This window comes from Labeo rohita, chromosome 16 (genome assembly GCF_022985175.1).
Source record: "Labeo rohita strain BAU-BD-2019 chromosome 16, IGBB_LRoh.1.0, whole genome shotgun sequence".
In the NCBI taxonomy this organism is placed as follows: domain Eukaryota; kingdom Metazoa; phylum Chordata; class Actinopteri; order Cypriniformes; family Cyprinidae; genus Labeo; species Labeo rohita.
Genome location: NC_066884.1, coordinates 20509202 through 20535238, shown reverse-complemented (window position 1 = coordinate 20535238; position 26037 = coordinate 20509202). Strand labels below are relative to the sequence as shown.

At 36.6% G+C, this 26037-nt stretch overlaps 1 protein-coding gene across 5 annotated transcripts; it reads left to right on the top strand.

Moving 5' to 3' along the window:
* The first annotated feature begins 2733 nt into the window (after positions 1-2733).
* flad1 (flavin adenine dinucleotide synthetase 1) lies at positions 2734-14024 on the top strand. Of its 5 annotated transcripts, none has more exons than XM_051132110.1 (8): positions 2745-3345; positions 6410-6562; positions 6702-7461; positions 7968-8115; positions 11788-11886; positions 12386-12575; positions 13531-13604; positions 13693-14024. In XM_051132110.1, the coding sequence occupies exons 1-8, from the start codon at positions 3043-3045 to the stop codon at positions 13826-13828; spliced, it is 1863 nt and encodes a 620-aa protein (XP_050988067.1). In that variant the 5' UTR covers positions 2745-3042; the 3' UTR covers positions 13829-14024. The 5 variants fall into 5 exon arrangements, with proteins under 5 accessions (XP_050988072.1, XP_050988067.1, XP_050988070.1 ...); XM_051132113.1 differs by having other exon boundaries at positions 3224-3345; positions 6338-6562; XM_051132114.1 differs by lacking the exon at positions 2745-3345 and adding an exon at positions 3403-4204.
* The last annotated feature ends 12013 nt before the right edge of the window (positions 14025-26037 follow it).

Below are 26037 nucleotides of genomic sequence, written 5' to 3'. Positions count from 1 at the left end.
AGTCGCACTTCCGCGATCGGATGGCTGCTTGTATCATGTGGTTTGGCGTCCACGAGAGCGCCCGCACCTGGTTCTCTTAGCGCGCGCCCTTGACCTGTTTTTTTTTCTTTTCTTTTTTTACAATTACATTCAACGGCGGCGACTCACAGTTGAACAAGAATCGAATTTTCCTTAAACAGGAATATGAACTCATTCATGGACTTTCCCGGCCATTTATGGTCTTGATATTAAGAAACTGCTTGTGATTATTATTTATCTTAAACAAATAGCCCACAATAGCTTACTTTTTAGTCACAGTTAACAATAACATGAGGCGAGTTTAAGAACAGTGGAAGTCTATTTCTTTCTTTTTATATAAAAAATAAAATTAAAACTCAAGTTATTAAATAACTTATACAAAATTAAAGTTCCCTCCTGATGTAGCCGTATGTCTTTCACAGTGATATGACTATTTCATTTTGAGGAATGTCCATTTTGGTTTCTAGAGCTGCTTGAAATTATGACTCTCAGAATAGTCACTATAAAAAATAATGCACTATAAAAGTGATCCATAGGCCTCAAACACTATATGGCAAATCGCTCCACTAAAGCACTAGCAAACAGAATTTGTAAATGAAGTCACACTTCATTGGTTTAATGTAGGCCTACTGAAGAAATAAGCACGTCTTTTGAATCAGCACATCAGTTTTTAATCTGAACAATGTTCACACCAGCACTTTTTTTTAAGAACTGAAACTGAATAAACTAGGTCAGGGGTCTGCAGGGGTATGCGGTATATTGCGGAAATAATAAATTCAATTTGTGTTGAATACAAAAATACAGTATTTGAACAATGCTAAAGTTTGGCTAAATGTTTCATTTTAGCTTGCTATAGACCAAACTCGGTCCTCGAGGGCTGGTGTCCTGCAGAGTTTTGCTTCACCTTGCCTCAACATTCCTGCCTGGAAGTTTCTAGTATGACTAGTAAGAGCTTGATTAGCTGGTTCAGGTGTGCCTAATTGGGGATTTGCAGGACACTGGCCCTCCAGGACCAAGTCTGGACACCCCTACTATATAGGCTAAAGCTAAATCAGGGGTCACCAGACTCAGTCCTGGAGGGACGGTGTCCTGCTGAGTTCCAACCCTAATGAAACACACCTGAACCAGCGAATCAGGGTCTTACTAGGTTTACTAGAAACTTCCAGACAAGTGTGTTGAGGCAAGTTGGAGCTAAATTCTGCAGGACGCCGGCGCTCCAGGACCAAGTATGGTGACCGCTTGGGTTAAATCATGGCCGGATGTTGACAAAATTACAAAAATAATAAATCTGCTTATTTTGATTTACTAGAAAACTAGGGTCTGTTACTAGTTACTAGAAAATGCATATGGGTCATTCTAAAATTAGAACAAAACATGACCTTTTTTGAAACAATATATATTGTATAAATTGCTATATAACTAAAGGTGATCTGTAGGAATATGTGCATAAAATACCATTTATGTTTGCTAATGTCCACCATGTTACCTTTCCTGGTTAACACAGTCAACAGGTAACTTAGTTGACATTTTTAGTGTTTTGGGCCTGTACTCAACATAGAAGCCTAGAACTTCTGAGAATATGGTATGCCTAGAAATATATTTTCATAAACATATATTTATGACATAAGTTTTAATACTTAATAATACTTGTGTAACACTGTTGACAGTCAATTAATCCACTCTTGACACAGGTTTGCTAGTTTAACCAATATTAGTGGAAAGAGAGAGAACATAACTTCTAGTGTTTCATCCATGTGCTTCTAGAGGAAATATCATCAATACTATGCAAATTATATGAGAATGAGAGTGGGACAAACCATTCCTTTTTGAGGGGGGGTTTTCTAGTGGTAACTTAGTTGACAAAGATTTTTCGGACACAAATAAAACAAGTTATATCACAATAAATACTTATTATTTTTGAAGCGCACACAAATGTCTTGATAATTAATTTTAAATTAATTAATATTTGATTTGATGTAATTTTCATGCTTAAATGCAGAGTAGAATGAGCAACTTTACAAAATCGGACAGCTACCAGGGTTGTATGTGATATGAACATCATTTTTGAACAAAGATATGGCTTTTTCAACATATAGTAGTGTGATTGGGGAAAATATAATTGTGTACTGGAAAATTAAGCATCAGGGCTTTATATTGATGAAAATATATTAAAAATATACTTCCCAGACATGAGATGTACCCACGATTATAGAATGACCCATATAATGCTCAAATTTATCTTTCTGAAATCAGCTTGATTTAACAAATGATAATAAGTCCTGTTTCTTCATTTCAATAAATAGTTGACAGGAATGATTCAAAGACTCATACATCAAATAAGACACCCTCAAGTCGCCACCTACTGACATAACCTTTAAAAATGGCTACTAAACAAATCAGTGATCGAATGTGTTCGAACCAGGGATTCGAATCACTAAAATGAATCATAAGCCCAAATGAACCGCTCAAAACACCACACGCTGGTGACGCCTGCTGGTCAAAACTGTGTAAATGCAACAAAAACTCAACCCAGACATGCTAAATGGAAATATTTTAATTTAACAGTTTAATTTATCAGTGCAATAAATCATTTAATAGCATTGCATATGAAGTGTTTGTATAAGGTGTGTAATTATATTAAATTGTAGGGCTGTTTTGTTTGTTTTATTGAGAGGTTGGCTGTTAACTACAACCTTTCCTTTATATTATACAAATGTGTTATCGAAATCAGCAGAAATTTGTGAAACATGGCGAACCATTAAAAAGTTTCTTAACAGTACTGGCGTAAGGAAGCCTCATTTATTGACATCACGTGACTTCAGCAGTTCGATACACGCTCCAAATCACTGGTTCGAAAGAATTCTCAAAAGTTCTGAAGCTTGTTTCGAATGCGCCCGTCACCAGGGTTCGAATCCGCTAGTTCTCTTCCGGGATTGAGGACTAGAAACTGAACAGCTCCATTCACAACAGAGAAGAAAGTGCACGCAAACTTTATTGGTTTCGCGTGGCGGTGGATTTTTCAAAATGGTGCGCGTGTGTGCTTATCCCGGATGCTTCAACCAAGAGAAATCCTTGAGACTCCGTCAATGGGCATCAATGCAAGAAGAAAGTTTGACTTTTCACACACTGCCCCTGCACGATCCAGAAAGATTGAACCTGTGGCTGGTCGCCCTTCATCGAGATACCGGATCACCAATTCAGTCTATTCGTGGACTGAGGGTGTGCAGCCAACATTTTTTACCATCCGATTTCAGTGTAGCCAAAGGAAATAAAAGACGACTGAATTCAAAAGCTGTACCTAAGCTGTCTGTACAGCAGCGAACTGAGGTAGGTGTGGAAATACAAATCCAGCATTATCATATGCTTCCCTATGCACATGGATGATTTCGAGAGGCTCGACCCACGTTGATGATAAAAAAAAAAGTTATAGAGCTGTAACTAAGTGGTACAGTATCAAGCATTTTCAGCAGCACTGCAGTGCACTAAATAGTGTGCGTATTTGTAGACTTCTGAAGTAAACGGTACACTTATCATAGTATTAAAATTACAGTGAACTAATTTAACCGTTAGATACATTTTTGTGTCCCAAAGCTGTAAAAGAAAACCAAGCTGGCTTTGCAGTTGTTCAATCGGACTATTAAATGTAGCATTTACACTATACATTGAATCAACCTGTACATTTTATTAAAGATATCTGCAAATAGTCTGCTTTCACTTCCCGGTGAAGTTCCCGCCTTCTTTACGCTGATTGGTTAGTTTATGAAGGAAGTACTGTAACTCCTCTCTTCAAATGGCCAAGAGACGTCACGTGACATGAGGAGTGCAACCAAGTGTTCTTACTGATGTAACTAGCGTTGTTAGGGTGAATTCTCGTCCGGTAGTAAATATTTACAAAGTCCAGCTTTTAAAAAGTAGTATTTCGAATCTGTATTTTATAGTCTACTTAGGTGGTATCAGTGTTTACGGCTGTCTTTCTTATAGCTTTCACTGCACAAGCGTGCGGAACACTTGGGGTTTTGTTCATGTGACCGTGATAGTACCTTGAGAGCATGGTGACTGTAACTTTGACCAACTCTAATGTAATCATTGATTTGCCTGACAGTCTTGAATGAAATGAGTGGTTCATTGAATAGCATTTAGTCGGACAAGAAATCCGGACTAAAGCCAGGATTCAGTAGCATTCCAGGTAAGAGAAGCAAAATTATACGTTTCTATAATTGCCCAGCTTTTTTCATAACAGTTAACGCTTATTTAGTAACTTAGATCAGATAGTTGGACTTGGACAATTATGCAGCTACAATAAGGTTATTAAAGTTTGTGCTGGCACTTACTGCCACTAGTTTCTTTGCTACCAGTCAAAAGTTTTTTTGAACAGTAAGGTTTTTTAAATGTTTTCTAAAGAAGTCTGCTCAGCTAGTTCATCCAACGTACAGAAAAACGCTAACATTTTAAAAGATTTTTACTATTTTAAAGAACTTGTTTTCTGTTTGAATAAATGTTAAAATGTAACTTATTCCTGTGATTTCAAAGCTGATTTTTTTAGCATCATTACTCCACTCACACTATCCTTCAGAAATCATATATAATGTTACATAATAAAAAAAGCTTTTTATTTCAGACAAATGCTGAACTTTGGATCTGTTCATCAAAGAACCCCTAAAATGTACTTGACTGTTTTAAGTATTAATGATATAATAATAATAATAAATGTTTCTTGCAAATCAGCATATTAGAATGATTTCTGAAGGATCATGTGACACTGAAGACTGGAGTAATGATGCTGAAAATTTAGCTTTGATTACCGGAATAAATTACATTTTAAAATATTTTCAAATATCAAGCAGTTTTTTTTAAACAGTAAAAAATATTTCACAATATTACTGATTTTGCTGTACTTTGGATCAAATAAATGCTGGCTTGGTTAACAGAAGAGACTTTAAAAAATGCATTAAAAATCTTACTGTCCAAAAACTTGACTGGTAGTGTACATATGGAAATAATATTAATAATAATAATTACTATGAACAAATCCAGTGTTAAGCAAGCATTGCAGTATTTTACTAAAAATAATAAGAAAAAAATATTTTATTTTGAATCATTTCTTAATTTTCAAGCATTTTTTTTTTTTTTTTACAGAAAATCCACAGAGACGCTTAAAGCTTCTCTTTTGTTGTCATTTTATAAGTGCTTTTTATTAAATGTTTAGGGAGGATAGTTAGTGCATGTTGCATTTTTTTAAATGCATGTTATAAACTAGGGGTGCTCAACTCTGGTCCTGGAGATCTACCTTCCTGAAGAGTTCAGCTCCAACCCTGATCAAACACACTGACCAACTAATTAGGATCTGAAGGAACACTTGATAATTACAGACAGGTGTGTTTGATCAGGGTTGGAATTTAACTCTGCAGGAAGGTAGATCTCCAGGAACAGGGTTGGGCACCCGTGTTATAAACAAATCAGAAACTTTCAGAGAGGGGATAGTGTGGAGTGGCATTTGCCTCAATTCAAGCTGCTCTAAGACACTGAAAACACAGGATGCTTGTGTGTAAATGAGCACAGTACAGTGCTATATTCTGAAACATTCAGAGCATATATTTACTTAAATAAACGGCATCCTTTGCAATTTGATAATTTCACTAAGCCATATCACGATTTTGGTTTTATTCCAATTAATCATGCAGACTTAAGTTCTGTGAGTTGTTTCTAAATTAAAGTTAAAGTTAAGGTTCTTAATGTTTTTTTAAATATGTCTTTTCTGCTCATCAAGACTGCTTTTATTTGATTAAAAATACAGAAATAACAATAATATTGTGAAATATTATTGCTATTTAAAATAGTGGTTTTCTATTTTAACATACTTCAAAATAGAATTTATTCCTGTGATGCAAAGCTGAATTTTCAGCATCATTACTCCAGTCTTCAGTGTCACATGATCCTTCGGAAATCATTCAAATATTCTGATTAATTATCAGTGTTGGAAACACTTTGATGAATAAAACATTAAAAAGAACAGCATTTATTTAAAATATAAAAACATTTGTAACAATATACACTACTGTTCAGAGTTTACTTGTTAAATTGTTAAAAAGTGTTAGTAAAGACTTATATTGTTAAAAAATATTTCTCTTTTGAATTAATGCTGTTCTTTTCAACTTTTTATTCATCTTTTGAACGTCAGTGTAGATCTAGAGAAATTGATTTCTGTCTGCATATTTGGTATGTTTGATATTCGCTCTTGAAATTAAACAATATAATTTATAGATTTAAGTCAATTCAAGACTAGTTTTATTGCTCAGACTTTTGTGCTTGTTTCCAACAGAACCTCTCCATCTGTCTCTTCCTTTTTCTTTCTTTGCCTTTCTCCTGTATCATCATTTCCGGCTGAATGCAGCAGGCATTGCCTCGGATTAGTAGTGTAGCTAAGAGGGTTCAGAGAATTGGAGCCCAAATCATCCCAATGGCTCAGAACTGCAATGCATCCACCACGCAGAAAGATGCCGCTGTCACAGCAGCTATTCTCATCATAGGAGATGAGATCCTCAAGGTAATTTACAATAGCTGTTGATAATACTCATAATTAACCCTTATCTTGTATATGCTGTTATTTTTATGACTGCCGAGAGCTGTATATGGATTTTGTATACCTGTTTTCCGACCATTGAAAGTTTATGTTTACATTGCAGGGTCACACTGTCGACACTAACAGTGCCTTCCTGTGCCGCGGACTTCGTAAGCTTGGCGTCACCGTAGAGCGAATCACGGTGGTACCTGATGTCCAGGAAGTAATTGCTAAAGAAGTGGCACAGCTTTCTTCTTCTGTTACTCACCTCATCACATCCGGTGGCATTGGTCCCACCCATGACGATGTAACTTTTGAGAGTGTTGCTAAGGCATTTGGCGAAGGTCTGCATGCTCACCCTGAACTGACAAAGCTAGTGGAAGGGTTTTTCGGCCCGATCACTCCCAACAGTGCCCAGATGAAGCTTGCCATGGTTCCCGTTTCTGCCAAACTCAATTTTGGCATAGATCCTCAGACGGGCCAGCGAAATCGCTTCCCTCTTGTCAGTGTCCGCAACGTATACATATTTCCCGGTATCCCCTCTTTGCTGGAAAGGTCTTTCAATGGACTTACCCATCTGTTTTCAGGTTCTGGTACCACCTTTCACACCCGTGAGGTGTTTGTGGATGCGGATGAAACTGACATCGCCCAGTGTTTAACGAAACTGCAGGCTGGTTGGGGCAAACATGTCTCTCTGGGCTCGTACCCAGACTGGCTTAGCAATTATCATCGTGTCCGATTGGTTTTGGACTCTGACAGTGCGGAAGAGGTGGAACGAGCTAGAACTCAACTGATAAAAGAGCTACCTGAAGGATCTGTAGTTCCTCTCGTCACTGACCCGGTGTCGGTCGCAGCTGAAGAGGTGTACGCGCTCTCGAAAAGCGGTGAGTTTTAACCATAGTTAAAGGGATAGTTCACCCAAAAATGAAAATTCTGTCATTAATTACTCACCCTCATGTCGTCCCAAACCTGTAAGACCTTCGTTCATCTTCAAAACTGAAATCCAAGAGTTTTCTGACATAGACAGCAATGCAACTGACACGTTCAAGACCAGAAAGGTATTAAGGACATTGTTAAAACAGTCCATGTGACATCAGTGGTTCAACCTTAATTTTATGAAGCTATGAGAATACTTTTCGTGTGCAGAGAAAACAGGTAAAAGTAGTTGTGTTGCTGTGTATGCAGGGTCAGAAAACTCTTGAATTTCAGCATAAATATCTTAATTTGTGTTCCTGAAGATGAACAAAGGTCTTTTTTGGGTGAACTTTCCCTTTAAGCATGGTTGTTGCTGTCAGTTACAGTCTGTTTTTGATCTTGACCAGTTTAAATCTGTATTTAAATCAGTTGAGAGTAACCTTGTTTAAACATATATATACCAAATATCTCACAGAGACGGTGCTGGGGAAGAAAGTAGCTGCAGCTTTGGGGACCATTGAGATGGCACTGGATAAATACTCGACTAATGAAATCTGTGTTGGCTTCAACGGGGGCAAGGACTGCACAGCTCTACTGCATTTATATTATGCTGCTCTGAAACGGTGAGAAAGACTGAATTAAAGGCAAGGTCTTGACAGTGAATGAGCATATGGACCAAATTAAATTACAGTTAGCAAAATTTTAATTTTGCATAGCATCCTTTTTTTCATTTTTAGACATTAAATGTCCCTCCAATATACAGTGACCTCAAAACACAATTGGGCTCTAAATAAATCACATTTAATGGTACAGTTCACACAAAAATGAAAATACTGCAATTATATACTCACCCTTAAGTTATTCCAGACCTGTATGATTTTCTTTTTTATGTTGAACACACAAGAATGTTGGTAACCACACAGTTACCGGTAGCCATTGACTTCTATAGTATGGAATGGAATAAAACAAAGTAGACATTTTTCAAAATAAATGCTTTTATGTGTTTCACAGAAGAAATAAAGGCATATGTTTGGAATGACATGAAGTAAATGAATTAAGAGAGAGTAAATTAACTATCCTTAGGTAGCACAAGTAAATCTTCCAAAAAACATTACAGAAATATATGTGTGTTTTAAAGGATAAGGTCACTTCCAGGTCAAAAATTCACAGATAATTTACTCACCCCCTTGTCATCCAAGATGTTCATGTCTGTCTTTCTTTCTTCAGTCAGTAAGAAGTTATGTTTCTTGAGGAAAAAAATTCAGGATTTTTCTTCATATAATGGACTTTAATGGTTCCAAAACGCAGTTTAAATGCAGCTTCAAATGGCTCTAAACGATCCCAGCCGAGGAAGAAGGGTCTCACCTAGCAAAACAATCTGTCATTTTCAAAACAAATCGACAATTTATATACTTTATAACCTCAAATGCTCGTCTCGTCTCTGCGATGCGCATGCATAGTCTGTGTAATCCGGGTCAATATAGTTAGAATATGTCGAAAAACTTAATGATAATGTTAATGATACTTCCTACACCTGCGGTTATTCTGCTAGGACACGTGTGAATTTATGGAGAATTTCATGCATCCACTAATAATCACCTTAAGACCTTAAAAAGCAGGTCATATTGTAAGTGTCCTAATATTTTGTTGGATTCCCCTACAACAGGTTTAAATTCATCTAAGGTCAGAACACATTGTAATTTTCTCAGAATATACATTTAATATTAAAGTCATTTGTCAATTATTTCGAAACAATTAGTTTGAAGCACTCCCTTCCATAAGCCTACTCTGCTCTGATTGGTCAGCTGGCCAAGTCTGTTATGATTTGGTAGAGAGAGGAGTACTTGAGCAAGTTAGCAAGTGCTACCATTGACAAAGCATGCATCTTCACATAAAACAAAAATATAGTGCTCCAATCCGTTCTTAAAATAACATAAAAAACATTTTGTTTACCACGAATGCAAGCAAATCGTGCCCACAGGTAAAGTTTAGCTGCTAAACTGTAAACACTTCATCAAACAATAATATTTTGAGCACTCAATTGAAAATGTACACATAATGTATCAATTGTACTTACAGGTTGTGGTTCAGGGACACTTGTTGGTCCAAGTAAAGAAGGAACGGACTAATCTTTCATTGGCAAGCTTTAAGGGTTTGATTCAGGGGACCATAGAGAAGGAGTCCTTGGTAAAATGCTGAACACACAACAAAAGGTTTGAATTGTATTGCTGTGGAAGGGCTGTGCAAATAATCGGATGCGATTATCACGCACATCTCATCAGCAATGCTGGTTCCGTGATTAGTCGTACATTTCCATCACGTGCAGTCCGATGGAGCAGCACTCACTACACAGAGCTGTAGTTCACTGACAAGCCCTGCAATATCGCGTTCATTATCGGAGATGTATCGCCTCCAATGATGAACACGATATTGCGTAGCTTATCTTGTAAACTACGACTCTTTGTAGTATATGCAGTTACATGTGACAGCAGGTGATGGAGATTTATGACTAATCACAGAACCAGCATTGTTGGCGAGATACACATGATAATCGTGTCTGAATATTTGCACAGCCCTACTGTGGTATCATACTAAAAATTAATCTTAACCACTGATTCTTCACATCATCATCTTTCAGCAATGAAAACAAAAACTTGCTTTCACAGTGCACAACACAGGGTCTTCTCTAAATTATGTAAACGCACTAACTAGCGGAAGTGTTTGTAGGCAGGTCGGACTGTTCGTATTTCATGGGCAGGTGGTAGGGCTGCAAGATAAATTGCATGTAATTATCATGCACATTTAGTCAGTAATGCCGGTTGTGTGATTAGTAGTAAATCTCCATGACATGAGTTCTGCTGGAGTGGCAATTAATACACAGAGCCGTAAATCACTGACAAGCTACGCAAAATCTCGTGCATAATCTAATGCGATTTATCTGCGATTATGAGTGTGATTTTTTTTTTTTTTTTTTTTTTTTGCGTAGCTTGTCAGTGATTTACAGCTTTGTGTATTAATTGTCGCTCCAACGAATTATCTTGCAGGCCTAGCAGGCGGAGATTATGCTAATATGTTACCTAGTGATGTATATCGGTAACAGGCGAAAGATTCAAAAATTTGACAATGCGTTAAGGCGACTCTGAGTCTCTTTTGAGAGACGATATCTTTATGTTTACTTTAAAGGAGAAGTTCACTTCCAGAGCAAAAATTTACAAACAGTTTACTCACCCCCTTGTCATCCAAGATGTTTGTCTCTTTCTTTCTTCAGTTGATAAGAAATTGTTTCTTGAGGAAAAAAATTCAGCAATGTTCTCCATATAATGGACTTCAATGCTGCCCCCAAGTTTGAACTTCCAAAATGGAGTGTCAGTGCAGCTTCAAATGGATCTAAACGGTCCCAGCCGAGGAAGAAGGGTCTTATCTATCAAAACAATCTGTCGTTTTCGAAAAAAATGGACAATTTATATACTTTTTACCTGTAAATGCTTGTCTTGTCTAAGTCTGTGTGAACTTTTTTTTTTTTTTCAGTTTAATACGGTCAATACAGTTATGGTTTGTCGAAAACCTCCCATCTTGTTTTCTTCCCCAACTTCAAAATCATCCTACATTGCTGCAGAAGTACCAACCCAGTGTTTACAAAGTGAACATGCAAAGAAGATCAAACAGCCTTTACAAAAAAAAGGTAAAACAGCGATGTAGGACGTTTTTGATGTTGAAGAAGAAAATGAGACGGGTTTTTTTTTTTTTTTGATGTACCCTAACTGTGTTGACCCAGATTACACAGACTATGTATGCACATCACAGAGATGAGACAAGACTGTACAGTTTGTTTCAAAAATGGCCGATCGTTTCATTAGATAAGACCCTTCTTCCTCGGCTGGGATCATTTAGAGCCATTTGAAGCTGCATTTGAACTGCATTTTGGGCATTGAGGTCCACTATATGGAGAACATTCCTGAAATGTTTTCCTCAAGAAACATAATTTCTTATCGACTGAAGAAAGAAAGACATGTACATCCTGGATAACAAGGGGGCGAGTAAATTATCTGTAAATTTTTGTTTTGAAAGTTAACTTCTCCTTTGAAGGATAGCTAAGTTACAAACGCAAAAGAGAGATTTTTCGAAAAACAATATGACCTGCTCTTTAATGCATAAAAATGGCTTAGAAAGTTGTCTTAAATCTGCATCATTTGTTTGCAGATGTCATGTGGTCTGCTGTTGTCTATGTATGCAGAAAATGTTTGCTTAAATTTCATAAACATCCAAATCTCTCTCTATCTCTTTTTCTTTCTCAGGCGGTATCCAGATAGTAAAGACAGACTGAAAGCTCTGTACATTCGAATTGTCTCTCCTTTTCCAGAAATGGAGAGGTTTTTGCAGGATACCATCAAAAGGTAAGACAAACTGCCTTAAAAATGATTTTAAAGTAGGAGGTTTCAAATCTCTGAAACATTTTCTTTTCCTCCAGAGTAGGTGAATCACAGACTGGTGCCTCTGGCATTTCTCCCAGAACTTTTTTTCTGCATCAGAAAACAGCATATGTAAACATATGATTTAGTCATGTATGATTCAAACAATTATTTTGACAACATTTCTGAATTGCGAAGTTTACCAGACAGGCTTTGAGCAGTTCTACGACTGTTACACTAATGTTAGAATCACCAGTCATGCTTGTTTACCCACTTACGATATGGAATCTGGCACCAGTTAGAAAGTGAACCGTCTTAACCAAATCACCTGAGCGAGACTTTCAAGGGAGATGTGCCATCTGTAAGCTGTAACAGCCTTTGACAAACCAGCTGCAGTCTGATCTAGGCCTCATTAATTCATCAGCGTCCATCAAAGCTCCATAGGTGTAATTATTTGGCACATCTCTTCCTCTCTCTTCTATAGATATGACCTGGAGCTGTTCTCGGTGGAGGGGAATATACGGCAAGCTCTACATGAGGTTCGGGAGAGGAGGCCGGATTTACACGCGGTTCTGATGGGAACGAGACGGACCGACCCTTACTCGCACACACTGACACCCCTCTGTCCCACAGACCCGGGCTGGCCTGAATACATGAGGGTCAACCCACTGCTGGTGAGGGGAAGAGAATATATGTTTGTGCTGCTTAATATTTTCTTACAGTTTTCTTACTAACTTCAAACTTTTGAACAGTGATTGATAGACAAAGACTGGTGGGACAGCATTACTGTCCTGCACCACTTCACAGACGATGAGTAAATAAAGTAGACTGACACTTATGATTCATGACTCGCTTATGATTCATTTATGACACTAATGATTCAACAACAGCAGCTCGTTCTGGGTCGATACGTCATTACGCCAATTGTCCATTGTTGCGCATATGCAGAACTTTCCAGTTTCAGTTTTCAATCCGATCAAGTGTTTACACGTCCTATCGAAACGGATTAGAAAAGGTTGAAACTTCCCCTACAATGCAAATGTTTTTTTTAAACAAACAGAAATTAAATTTGATATTGTTTATTTTAACTTTTAATTTTATAGTAATGTTTCAACTGAAAGGAATCCCTGCAATTGAATTGAATGAAATTAGAATGTAAGTGAATCGAAATAGAAACAATTCGTGAAATCTGTGTTAATACCCAGACTTTGTTTTTTTGTTTTTTTATTGACTTCTAAATTAAATAGTACATTTAATACTATAATTCTGTGTTATGTAACCATATGTTTACACATGTATAATCGCATACAAACAGGCTAAAAAAAAAACCTGAAAGGTTTTCACCCATCTTCCCACCTTTCCTGTAGTGTCTAAACTGACTCCGCAGTCAGTACATCACTGTCATGTCTCCCACTCACTCTCATGTAAGCTGGCAGCAGAAACAGCCAAGAGATGGTGAATGATGATGAATGAGGCTCTCCAAGATCATTACACAGCAACTCCATCATCCCAATCAGTGGTGCTTATGTAAAAGGCACAGCAGTACAGCATGTTCTCAGAACGTGACCCTGTATCCATGTTACTTCTGAATGTTTGCTTCATATCCACCATATCTTTCTCTTTCTGTAGGAGTGGTCATATCATGACATCTGGGCGTTCCTCAGAACCCTGTATGTTCCCTACTGTATTCTGTATGACAAAGGGTGAGGTCCTTCTTATCACAATCAGTCTCCACTCATTAAAATGAGATTATCTTTATGGTTTGCTTATCTTTATCTCCATTCCTCATAGATACACGTCTTTAGGCAGTATGGATAACACATGCAGGAATCCATCTCTTAAAGTGGTGGACGAGAGAGGTGTGACTCGCTACAGACCTGCCTACAAACTGGAAAATGAAGAGGAGGAGCGCAACTCAAGGGCATGACTGATTTCTTAAAATCTATTTTTTTAAAAGTCACAGTGGATGACAGAAGGAACTGAATCTGAGATATCAGAAACAGATCTTGACCTGTAGTTTGTGTACTGTAGTGTCTGTTTATGAATGTGGTTGTGCGGAAAGCGAGAAATGTCACTGTATGCTGTATTTCTATTAAAACAGTATGAAAGTGTTTTATTTCATATCAATGTTGGCATTGTTATTGTAAACCATCATTATTTGTGTTTTGTAGCTTTGAGGAAAGTGTGAGTATTCGATTTTTTTTGTTTGTTTTGTTTTGTTTTAACGCATCCTTGTAGGCTAGGTTTTCAAGGTAGATAAAAGTTAAAATAATTCGTTTTTAAGTGACTTTTAAATACAAACAAGTCGAATACAAACAAGCAGAATCTCTTAAAGTCTATACCTGTCTTGACGTCTGAAGAGCAGTCTGAAAGTAAGGGCACGTCGTCTTCGTTCACAGACACGCAGCGCCCCAGTTAATAATATGCAATGGCGGTTTCCGGCCTCACGGGTGCGATGTAATCACGTTGTACATATAAAATGGTGATTACAATATTTTACTCCTCGATTTAATCCAAGACTATCGATCTACCTCATCTGGAAATTTGTCAGCGGCCTGGGAACGGGAATCGATGCGGTGCAATCTAATAAGTCGAGTCGCTTACGGACGCGCGGCCTGTTACACTTCTGATTACCAGCAGCACCATCATCTTCATATTTCAGGAAATTTCCCTTTTTTATTTTATTCTTAGAGGATTCAATTAACAAGAATAGTTGTTTAGCCTATTAATACTTAGAAATAGCATAACTGTGTGTTATTAATGAAAATAAATAGAAAGATTTATTCATTTTGTTCCCAATGCAAAAGAAGTCCCATGGGGTATGTATACACTACCAGTCAAAAGTTTTTGCACAGTAAGATTTTTAGAAGTCTCCTGCTCAGCAAGCCTGCATTTATTTGATCCTATATATATATATATATATATATATATATATATATATATATATATATATATCATCATAATCATCAATATTTTAAACAATTGAGTACATTTTTTCAGCATAATTTGACGAATAGAAAGATCCAAAGATCAGCATTTATCTGAAATAAAAAGCTTTTGTAACATTACAGTATACAATTCAAAAGCTTTAAGTCAGTATAAGAAATTATAGAAATTCATACTTTTATTTAGCAAGAGTGCTTTAAAATCTAAATTGATCAAAAATGATGATGAGACATTTATAATGTAACAAAAGATTTCTGTTTCAGATGGGTCTAAATGTTCTTCTGAGCTTTCTATTCTTCAAAGAAAAGTGAAAAAAAAATCTACTCATGATGCTAATAATTCAGCTTTGAAATCACAGGAATAAATTACATTTTATAATATATTCAAATAGAAAATAGTTGCTTTAAATAGTAAATAAACATTTCAAAATTATACTGTTTTTGCTGTACTTTGGATCAAGTAAATGCAGGCTTGGTGAGCAGAAGAGACTTCTTTAAAAACATTTAAAAATCGTACTGTTCAAAAACATTTGACTGGTAGTATATAGATAGATAGATAGACAGATCTTAGATCTAGTCGTATTTATATTATATTGATTTAATCCAGTAAAGTAATTTGAGCATCACAATTTTACATCGTAATTACAATTATGGCTTGTACAATTAAAAAAAGTGCTTTACATAAAAGGAAGTAGAATAATCATAAAAACAATAATAAAAACAATAATCACAAAAAAGGAAGTAGAACAATCATAAAAACAACAACAAAACAAAAAATGTAAAATGTAAAAACTGTATTATGTAAGAAATTACAATTACTCCACTTTATTAGTATCTTTATTTTGATAACAATGTTATCACACTAACTAGAGGTGCAACATTTGAATGGGTTTTAGTCTGAGAAATCATTTAAATCCAACTTATTCTCTATCAGTTTCTCTATTTGTCTTTATTACTTACTGGAAAAACTATACAGATGCAAAGTCACGTTTTATTTTTTTATTGGGATCATACTTTACAATGCTTAAATGACTCATGTAAATTTGCTTAAGGAGTGGCAGCTTATTCTCTTCCATACTCATATGTAAGGCTGAATCATCACACAATCTTATCAACAACTGACAGTACAGCACCATATATATTTCAAAAAAATAATCTTGGGTTTCTCGTTTCTTACAACCACCCAACTTCAGAAAGGTGAGTTTGATATATTTTATATTGTTTAAAATTGTGTGTATATATAGGCCATTAATAGAGATATCGTACGCAGAATTTCAATATAGATTCAAGAGCAGTATTTGATTGTTCATTAAAATGTTGTGGGTACTTTTAACAGTACTCAAACTGTATATTAGGTTGAGAAATGATTGTTGTTTTACAAGTAAATACTATTTCAGTCTTTAAAATGTAATTTAATATTGCTTGAGTTTCTTTTTAATTATTTGTGAAATTTATAAGCAATTTCTGAGAGATAATTGTTTAAAAGGAAACCATACAAGTTTTTTCAGTGTATACACTCTTAAAAATAAAGGTGCTTTGAAAGGTTCTACACAGTGATGCCATAGAAGAAACATCTTTTGGTTCCACAAACAACCATTCAGTCAACCATCACTTTCTTACCTTTTTATACTCTGAAGAATCTTCTTTTGCCACAAAGAAACTTTTGTGAAACAGAAAGGTTCTTCAGATGTTAACAGTTCTTTATGGTTATTTTATGGCACTGTGAAGCACCTTTATTTTTAAGAATGTACTCCTGTTTAATCAGGATTATTTTAGGGGATTAATTACATTTTGGTGTCGTAAGGATCAATAGAGAATATGTAATTGCACAGTCCGTAATATCTTTTCAGATTGCCAGTGGAATCTTGATAGTAGGAGGGGATTTAAACTTTAAAGCCTTTTGTTTATGTTTATAGTGTTCCATGTATTAGACAACATTTTAGGTGACTTATAATTTGGTATAATCTTTGTGCTATATTGTCCACACACTTAAATGGAGCCTTTGCTCTGCCGATTTTATTAAAAATTGAAAAATTGAAAAAAATATTTTCATATTCTATCTGTAATCATTTTCTTTTTAATAGTTTTCATATAGAAACTATGGATGTCACTTTGAAACTCGTCACATGGAACACTTGTGGAATTAGAGACACTGCTGATGTCGAACAGAAGAAAAACAAGATTGGTCGAAGGCTGAATGAACTACAAGCATCTGTTGCATTTCTTCAAGAGACACATATAGGTAGCAATGATGTTAGCCATGTTGAAGACATTGGTGGTTGGAAACCATTTTACAGTGTTCATCACCCACGTAGCAAAGGTGTTGCAATATTGATAAAAAATGATTTGCCTTTTGAGTATATAAAACATGATATAGACCCCACAGGCAGCTACATTGTACTTATCTGCAAATTATACAGTAAATGCTTGACTCTAGTGAATGTATATAACCATGCAAAAGAACACAAGGTCTTGCAGTGTCTTTCTGAGTATCTTTTTCAGACTGCCAAAGGTGTCTTGATAGTTGCAGGGGATTTTAATACGGTTCTAAACACAGATCTTGACCGGGAGTATCCAACTGGACATGCAGAGCCTCTTAGACCTTACCTAGAGGAATTCATCTCGTCTTTAATGCTTGTAGATGTCTGGGTACTTAAAAATGGTTGTAAGAGACGTTCATTTACTCGTTTTCCATGGAAACCATCCATACTGAGAAAAAAAAACCCATCAAGTCAGAAGAAAATGCAGAGGGGCGCATCGAGACTAGACATGGTCTTCATGCCACGACATTATGTGTGGCTTGCTGAGAGTTGTGAAATTCATCAAGTTCAAAAGAATATTTCAGATCACCTCCCTGTAGTTCTGAGTCTGTGTTTGCCAAAACCAGATTACACTACAACCGTTGTCTCAAAAGATTTGGTAGCATGTTCTAGTAGCCTCAAAATTATGGTGTCCAGAAAGAAGCCTTATAAGAGGAGAGCAGGTGAAATCTGTGAAGCTGAAGTTTTGAAAGCTTTAATGTCCATTAGAGAATATGAAACCCCACTTGGGGAAAATATGGATATCTTTAAGATTAACAAAGAGCAAAAATCACAAGAACTTAAAGAGCTTTTTAACCAAATGGTTACAGGAGGAATTCCAAACGACTTCACTGACAGTGTAGAAGAAAATGGAAGGCACCGTTTTAGAGCAGAGTACATGATACTTGCCACAATACTTGTTAGGCGACTGGAAAAATTTCTTCAGCCCTCATTCAAAAGCAAACCAACGAAAATGAGTTTTAAACTCTTCTTTGTTGCTAGGATTTCCAGGATGCCCAAAAAAATCAAAAATAATTTTTTAAAACAATCTTTGAACTCACTAAAGCGCATCCATCCATCACCTCCTCGTGACTTCAGGATTGTGGAAAACCTGCTTCTAACCACTGGCCAATATAAAGAGCTTAAAAAAGGTTGCCCTCTTACACCGACTCTTTTGACATTGGCTCTGAATCACCTAGCCTGTAACTTAAAGAAAAATGTGAAAGAATCTGTCATTGATGTATGTCATCATAGAAAATGCATTACAATCTACACTAACGCTGACAAATATGTCCGTTTGAAGAAAAACATAAACAGTTTTGAATTAAAATCAGGAATTGCTCTTACACTAGAAGTAGGAAATAATAGGAGAAAGTATTCAAAAGCACAGTAGGCTATGCGTTGAGCAATCTGCAAGAAACGCATAACAATTTTAAGGTTAATATTTTTGTACAGAACAGAAATGAAGTAGGGAAACACATGGGAATGATGGTTACGATGCAAATTACTTTTAACTAGACCTTCAACTAGATGATTAAGTAAGCTTATAGCAGGTGAAATAGCAAACAGCTTAGGAGAGTACTGACTCTTGAAAACAAAAGAAGATATCCAGGGTTTCTGATCACCTGCGAGAACATGCAATAGTCCTGGTGAAGGAAGACAAGAAGATATGCCAGGGCAATAAACTGAAATGTTTGTAATGTAAGATGCCTAAGACAGCTACAGGCAGACAGAAAGGACAGCTGATTGTCTTGTCAAGGTCTTTAATGTTGTAAATAATTATGCACTACATATAATTCTGTATAAAGGCACTTGTTGAAAATGTGCTGATTCAATACAAATGTTCAATAAACGAATTTTTACCATCACTTTGCCTCCTGTTACCTGCTCTTCCACTGCCTGTGTCTACACCTTTTGGGCTAACAAAAGAATGAACAATTAGTTGACTAATTTGGATATTAAAATCAGCATTGTGGTAGGGACAGAGTTCAAACCCAGCTGGATGTAAATGAGGCTGGGCCTGACACATCAGTCTATTGGTGTCAAATGCTACCAATGGCTGATAATCCATTTTCTTAAGAATTTTACAGTTCTAAAAACATGTTATCATACCAAAAATATGCCTAAATATAGTCATATCTCCAAATTCATTTGTGGAAAGGGGGTATTATTGATATTACAAGCGTAGGAGCCAAACAAACAGTGTTTTAGTAGTGTTATCATGCATCGTGTCAGACTGATGATTTACTTTTACTGTTTGTTGACAGACTACCATGTGAAGTAAGTTTTATGGTCAGAATTATGGTTAAATTTAGTCCTCCCTCTGTCACACTGACTGACTACTTGCCATAGAAAATCGATTACCAGTTTATTACGGTCAAAAGGAAATGATGATAATAGTTAAACTGTCACAAACAGAGGAAGTAGGACTGGGGATTGTGACAGTACTTCACCTTCTCAAAAGGTGTGACCTTGCACCAAAATAGGCCCACCTGCAGTGAAAGAGATGATCACCACGGCAGTGTAGATTGGACTAAAGATCCCCACGGTGGAACAGATGACCACCAGAGCAGATCTGGAGTAACTGCAACACAAAGCACAGAGAGGTTAGCAGTGGCCTCAGGGGCCATGTCCAGGCAGGCTGTCAGAACTGAGACAGACTGGAGGGCTGATTTCAACAGCCCTAAAGCAACATGAAGATAAGCAGATAATTCAAGGGCTACCCTAAAGGCTGTGATGGGGGGGAGCTTGATCAGTTTCAGTAGCCGTTATGTAAGGATTTTGTTCAGGCTCTGTGGCAGTTACTAGGGCACATAGGATGGCCTCCATGGCTACTTCAGGGCAACCAAGTAACTCGGGGTTGACTTCTTTGGTCACAGACAGACAACAACTTTGACAATGACCTCCATAGTCACATCCCAACGGACAGGAAACTCAGGAATGACTTCTGTGGTTGTATTCAGACAGACAGGTAGGAATTACCTCCTTGATCACAGACACACAGACTGTAAATTCAGAAACGACCTCTATGGTCGTATCAGGACAGACAGGGAGTTCGGTAACAATCTATATGGTTGCGTCAAAGAAACTTGGAGTACAGAAGACAGGAGGACAGAAAAATTCCGTCAGCCACCATGGCCAGGACATTGAAGACAGTAGATTCTATTGGTCATTCTAACCGTGGAGAGAAGGCTATTGATGGTTATCCTGACAGTGATGTAGAAGTACAGAGGAAAGGAGGTTTAGCTAGCCTTCATGAGCTTTACATGGGAACCTGGAGAACATTCTGGAGTGGACTCTGGACTAAACTTAGGGGCTAAAGCATTCACTGTACTGGAGCCATTCCTGGACTCTGGTCAGGGGCTGGAGCTGATGTGCGTGTTGCCTAGACACACACAAATGCTAGTGCCATTATGGACAGCCTAATGCTATCTGGGCTGAGTTCTGGGGCTAAAGTAGACACTGGACTGAGTTCTGAGATGGGATTGGACTCAAAGCCTGTCAAAGGGCATCTCTGTACTGTGGTCAGAGGCTGGAGCTGCGTCACTAGGCCGTGGTCATGGCTGGAGCCATTACTAGACTGCAGTCTGGTGTGGTCTTTTGGTCTGGGTGGAAGTCTTGTATGGACTCAGAGACTGGGATTAAAATTTAGAGTTACTTCAAAAGTACAAGTGGGCTCCGATGTGGATTCAGGGGTTAGAGTGGACTCCCATGTAGACTTGGAGATTGTGACAGCCTTGATACTGATCTCTGGGACTGGAGCCAATTCATTACTGAATTCTGGAGCAGAAGCAGCCTTGTGATTGAACTCTAGAATGGAACTGAATACAAAGGCTAGAGCAGGGGCTCAGGGGCTGGAGCCGACACTGGAGCAGACTCAGGGACTGAAACTGACACTGAAACATGGATCAGAGCAAACTCTGGAGTGATTCTGAATTGGTTTGAACTGTGGCAGACTCTGGATTGATTTCAACTGGTGACTAGGGCTATGAACCTTTAGGGTAAACAGTGAATCGATTAGATTCACGATTCATAGGATTTTGATTAGATTCAAGAATGATTTTTGCAAATTCAGAACGATTCGATTTGAGATGATTCACAATAAAATTTGATTCAATTCGATTAACGATTCGACTCTGCTTTCTGTAAGTGTATTCACAGGATTATTTAAATGCTTCCCCTAATTTCTTTATATGCTTAGTTAGGTGGCAAGGGCTGGAACAGGGCTGTACTCAGGGGCTGAAGACAGAAGAGGACAGATGGGGCATTGAGGCTTGTTGTCACTAGATTGAGCTGACACTCTGGAGCAGATTCTGGAGCAGACTCTAGAGTAGGCATGGGCAAACTCAGTCCTGGAGGGCTGGTATCCCTGCAGTGTTAAGCTCTGATAAAACTCACCTGTCTGTAGCCTTTTAGTGATTAGCTTGTTTAGGTGTGTTTGATCAGGGTTGGAGCTAAACTCTGCAGGGACACTGGCCCAAGGACAGAGTTTGCCCATGCCTGCTCTAGAGAGAACTTATGAATTGGATTGATTTTAGGGACTTGTGTGAGCAGTGAAGATTGTTCATGTTTCGTATGTCTGCGTTTACCTCGTATATCCTTGTTTCGATTTCGTCTTTTGAATGACAAATATATACTACTAAAAGCTGCTGATATAGATAGCTAAATCTCACGCAGGCATAGAACATGTTAGTTTGTAATCGGCTGCAGTCTGACTTTTTAACCTCAAATGCTTGTCTTGTCTAGCTCTGTCATGCACATGTACTCTGTGCAGTCCCGTTCAAGACAGTTAGGGTATGTCGAAAAAATGCTATCTCATTTTCTCCTCCAACTTCAAAATCGCCCTACATTGCTGTTTTACCTTTTTTTGTAAAGGGCGTTTCACCTTCTTTGCACATTCACTTTGTAAACACTGGTTTGGTACTTCTACAGCGGTAGGACAATTTTAAAGTGTTTTAAACATACCCTAAATGTGTTGAACCGAAATGCACAGAATACATACAGAGCTAGACATGACACACTTTTTTGAGGTAAAAAGTACATACATTTAAATTTTTTAAAAAGAAAATGACATTGTTTTGCTAGATAAGACACTTATTCCTCGACTGGCATAATTTTTAGAGCAAACTGCATTGTTTCAGCTGTATATGTCCATGAAACTTCACAGATTCCTGTAAATGTCCTTGTACACTGGACTTTCTGGAAATGTACTGTTCTCTGTAACTTGGCTCAGGTAATTTCCACATGCATCCAGCAAACCTGAAATTACATGACATGACCATGCCCAGATAATACCAGATTTGACCCTTTTAATGGAGTGTCCTGGTTTACCTGTGCCATGTTTATCTCCATTTTGTTTTTAAACCTACTCCGCATCTGAATCTGCCTCATCTCACTCTTAGCATTACAGACCCAGCATTACAGAGATTTAACATCTCAGGTAAATCATTTAAAACCTAGGTCTGTTAAATGTGAAGCTCAGTCATAATTTTAAGAGTTTTCTGATGTAAAAAAGTGTTTGGCACAAACACATCCAAAGAGTTTTCTATTTATGTGGGAAAAGTACTGATCACTCCTGAAGAAACAATGCTGGTCATCAGGCTATTGTAAAGAACAGACAGTGATACAAAAATGTATAAATGTTTAATGTGTTTAAAAATTATGGGTGTAATTAACTTCACGTTTTAAGTGAAATATATATTTGTTCTTTTACAGTATACTATCTATACTGTTAAAAACAATTTGTTGAGCCAACTTAAAATAATTGGTTACCTGCCTTAAAATTTTAAGTACAGTCAACTTGAAATATTAAGTTGTACCAGTAACGTAGCCAGAAAACTGCAGACTCTGGGTGTGCATCAGAAAAACTGGGTGTGCCACATTAATTGTCAGATTAATGTGCAAAAAAATCAGACTCTGCATTACTAACGTTACAGATAGTTACATTTTAAAATGACCAGATTTCATGCCATACTACCATAATTTTAGATTCCGCCTTGTAAAAAGCATTCACGTCCTTGTAATTTTTGAGCCGAATTTACATACAACTTGCACAATCTGCAAGATATTATTAATATTTATTATGAAATATTTATTAAAAATAAATAAATAAATAAATAATGACACTGAAATTGCATGTTGCATTTAGTACTGGACAAGCCTTTTCACATAATAGTAATTTACACATAAATTGGACTAAAGCAGTTTAAAAGTTCACGCTTGATGTTTAAACAGTAAAATATGTTGTATTAAGAACTGTATTTAATGAAAATAAAGGCAATTATCCCGTAAACATGTGGTTGTGTGTAATATAAGTTTTGAGGATTTATTATTTGTAAGTGCTTGTTCATATACAAAGTAAAAAAGCTAGTAGTAAGAAAGAAAGAAAGAGAAATTTTTTTTATTACGATTATAAAAAAAAATATTTCTGCGTCTATTTTTAGGTGTGCCAGCTGCCACTGTGGGTGGCACCGGCACACCCGTGGCTACGCCCCTGAGTTGTACTAAGTAACAGATATTTGAGTTGATTCAACTTAACATGAACTTACCCAGCTTTTAAGTTTAACAAACCAAAATGTAAGATATTTAACTCAAATATCTAAGTTGTCACTTAGCGCAACTTAACATTTTGAGTTGACTATACTTATTTGAGTTGACTGAACTTAAAATTTTAAGGCAGCAGGTAACAAATTATAATAAGTTGACTCAACAAATTGTGTGTTTTTTTTTTTACTGAGGTAAAATAAAAAGCATTTCTTAAAAATGTGACAGCTGATTTATGCGGGTCTGAGGTAAGATGCTCATATCAATCAACTATTTTGTCAATCACAACGACAGGCATCTGAGAACGACTCGATTTGAAAAAGGGGATATTATTTTTACAGATTAATTAAAAACCACTGAATGTATTTTTATCATTATAGATTTGTACATACACTGCCAGCACACATTAATGTTCAAACAACATGTAAAAGTGAACTTAGCATCCGATGACCCCTTTAAGACTCTTTGTCATATAGAAAGATTATGCCCAAACATAACACCTTTTCAGAAGGATGTAGAAAGTGTGATGGATAATGGTCTTGATGAATGCTTTAAATCTGTGTCAGTTTTCAGTTTTTGTTTTAGTGGCATGAAGAATATTTGTACATTTGTATTGCCAAAGCATTCCAGCATTGCTGCATACAAACAACAAAGTGACTGGAAAGGAGCAACAGGCCAAGAAGGAACACACCATAAAAACGCCATGGCCGGGTGAAAGAGAAAAGATCATAAATCCAGTCAGAAATTCCATCAAAAGTCAGATCTATTTTTATCTTTTGATTAAACAAATGACTCGCATACTCCACAGTCATGCCAGTCATGTCAGTCATGGCAACAGAGGGGTCATATAGCCATAAATCTGGTCATAAATCTAACCATAAGACATACTTGACGTGGTAGCTGTCAATCAACGGTGACAATGGGTCATAGATCAGGTCATAAATCATCAATCTGGTATATAACAACATAGCACCTGCACTGTCAGAAAAAAGCTGTCACTGGGGTGGTAACCTGTCAAAAGCTACAAATACATACTATTTAGGTATTAATATGTATAGGGTTATAACTTTAATAAAATGTATAACTTTAGAGTACCAATATGGAGCACTTTAGGGGTAAATAAGACACAAAGGTATTAACTTGTATTGGTTCACCAAACTCCTGCATTTGCATTAATATTAATAGAAGTCGATGAATGAAAGTGTAGTGTGACACACCTGTTAACTTAAAGTATTAGCTCCATACTCCAAAATACAGAAATCACTTTCACAGCACTGTATTAAAAACTTTTTGAAAAGTATTTTTAGTTCTTTTTAATTAAAGGTTCCACCAAGTAACTTACAGGGTCAGAAGTGTAAATCAAAATTGTTTTAAACTAAACTGAATATGAAAATTACATTTCTAAAACATAATAATAATAATAAAAAAAATAGATTTACCCTAATACAACCTTTGTGATTGACCAATAATCAACACACAACCAATGTGTAAATCAATGACTAGGCGAAAAAACAATGCAGGTTACAGGTTAATTACACATAGACTTCACGTAATATCTCGGTTCAGTTAGCAGTGTTTTTTGTTTGGGTAAGGAATGATTCACGGTGACTCATAACACTGCACACCTTCTCTTTTGTGTGACTGTCCACACGAACAGGGTTTTCTGCAGCTCTGTGTGGAACAGGTGCCATCTAGAGGAGACAAACAGACTTCCTGATATGCACTGAAGGTCAAAACGTTTTTGAAGATTGTGACATGTAATATAATTACAGTAATTGTTACAGTATAAATTAATCTGCTCTCCTATTAATCTGCTATTCACTTATTTAACAAAATGATGAGAATTTCAAATGACTGAAGTCAAATCAGATCATCAGATAAATACAGCTTGGCTCACATGAATAAAAAAAGAAACACAAGCTGACTTTGCTAAATTATTTTTCATACGGCTAGCTCCAGATTCACCCTCAAATAACACGTATGTGTGACCCTGGACAACAAAGCCAATCATAAGGATCAGCTTTTTGGAAGATTTATAATCATCTTAAAGCCGAATAAGCTTTCAGTTTTCCATTTTAAGTTTTCCACAAATAAGCTTTCCATTGATATATGGTTTGTTAGGATAGGACAATATTTGGCCGAGATACAACTGTTTGAAAATCGGGAATCTGAGGGTGCAAAAAAATCTAAATATTGAGAAAATCACCTTTAAAGTTGCTTAGCAATGTCTATTACTAATCAAAAATTAAGTTTTGATACATTTACGGTAGGAAATTTACAAAATATCTTCATGGAACATGATTTTTACTTAATTACCTAATGATTTTTGGCATAAAAGAAAGATCAAC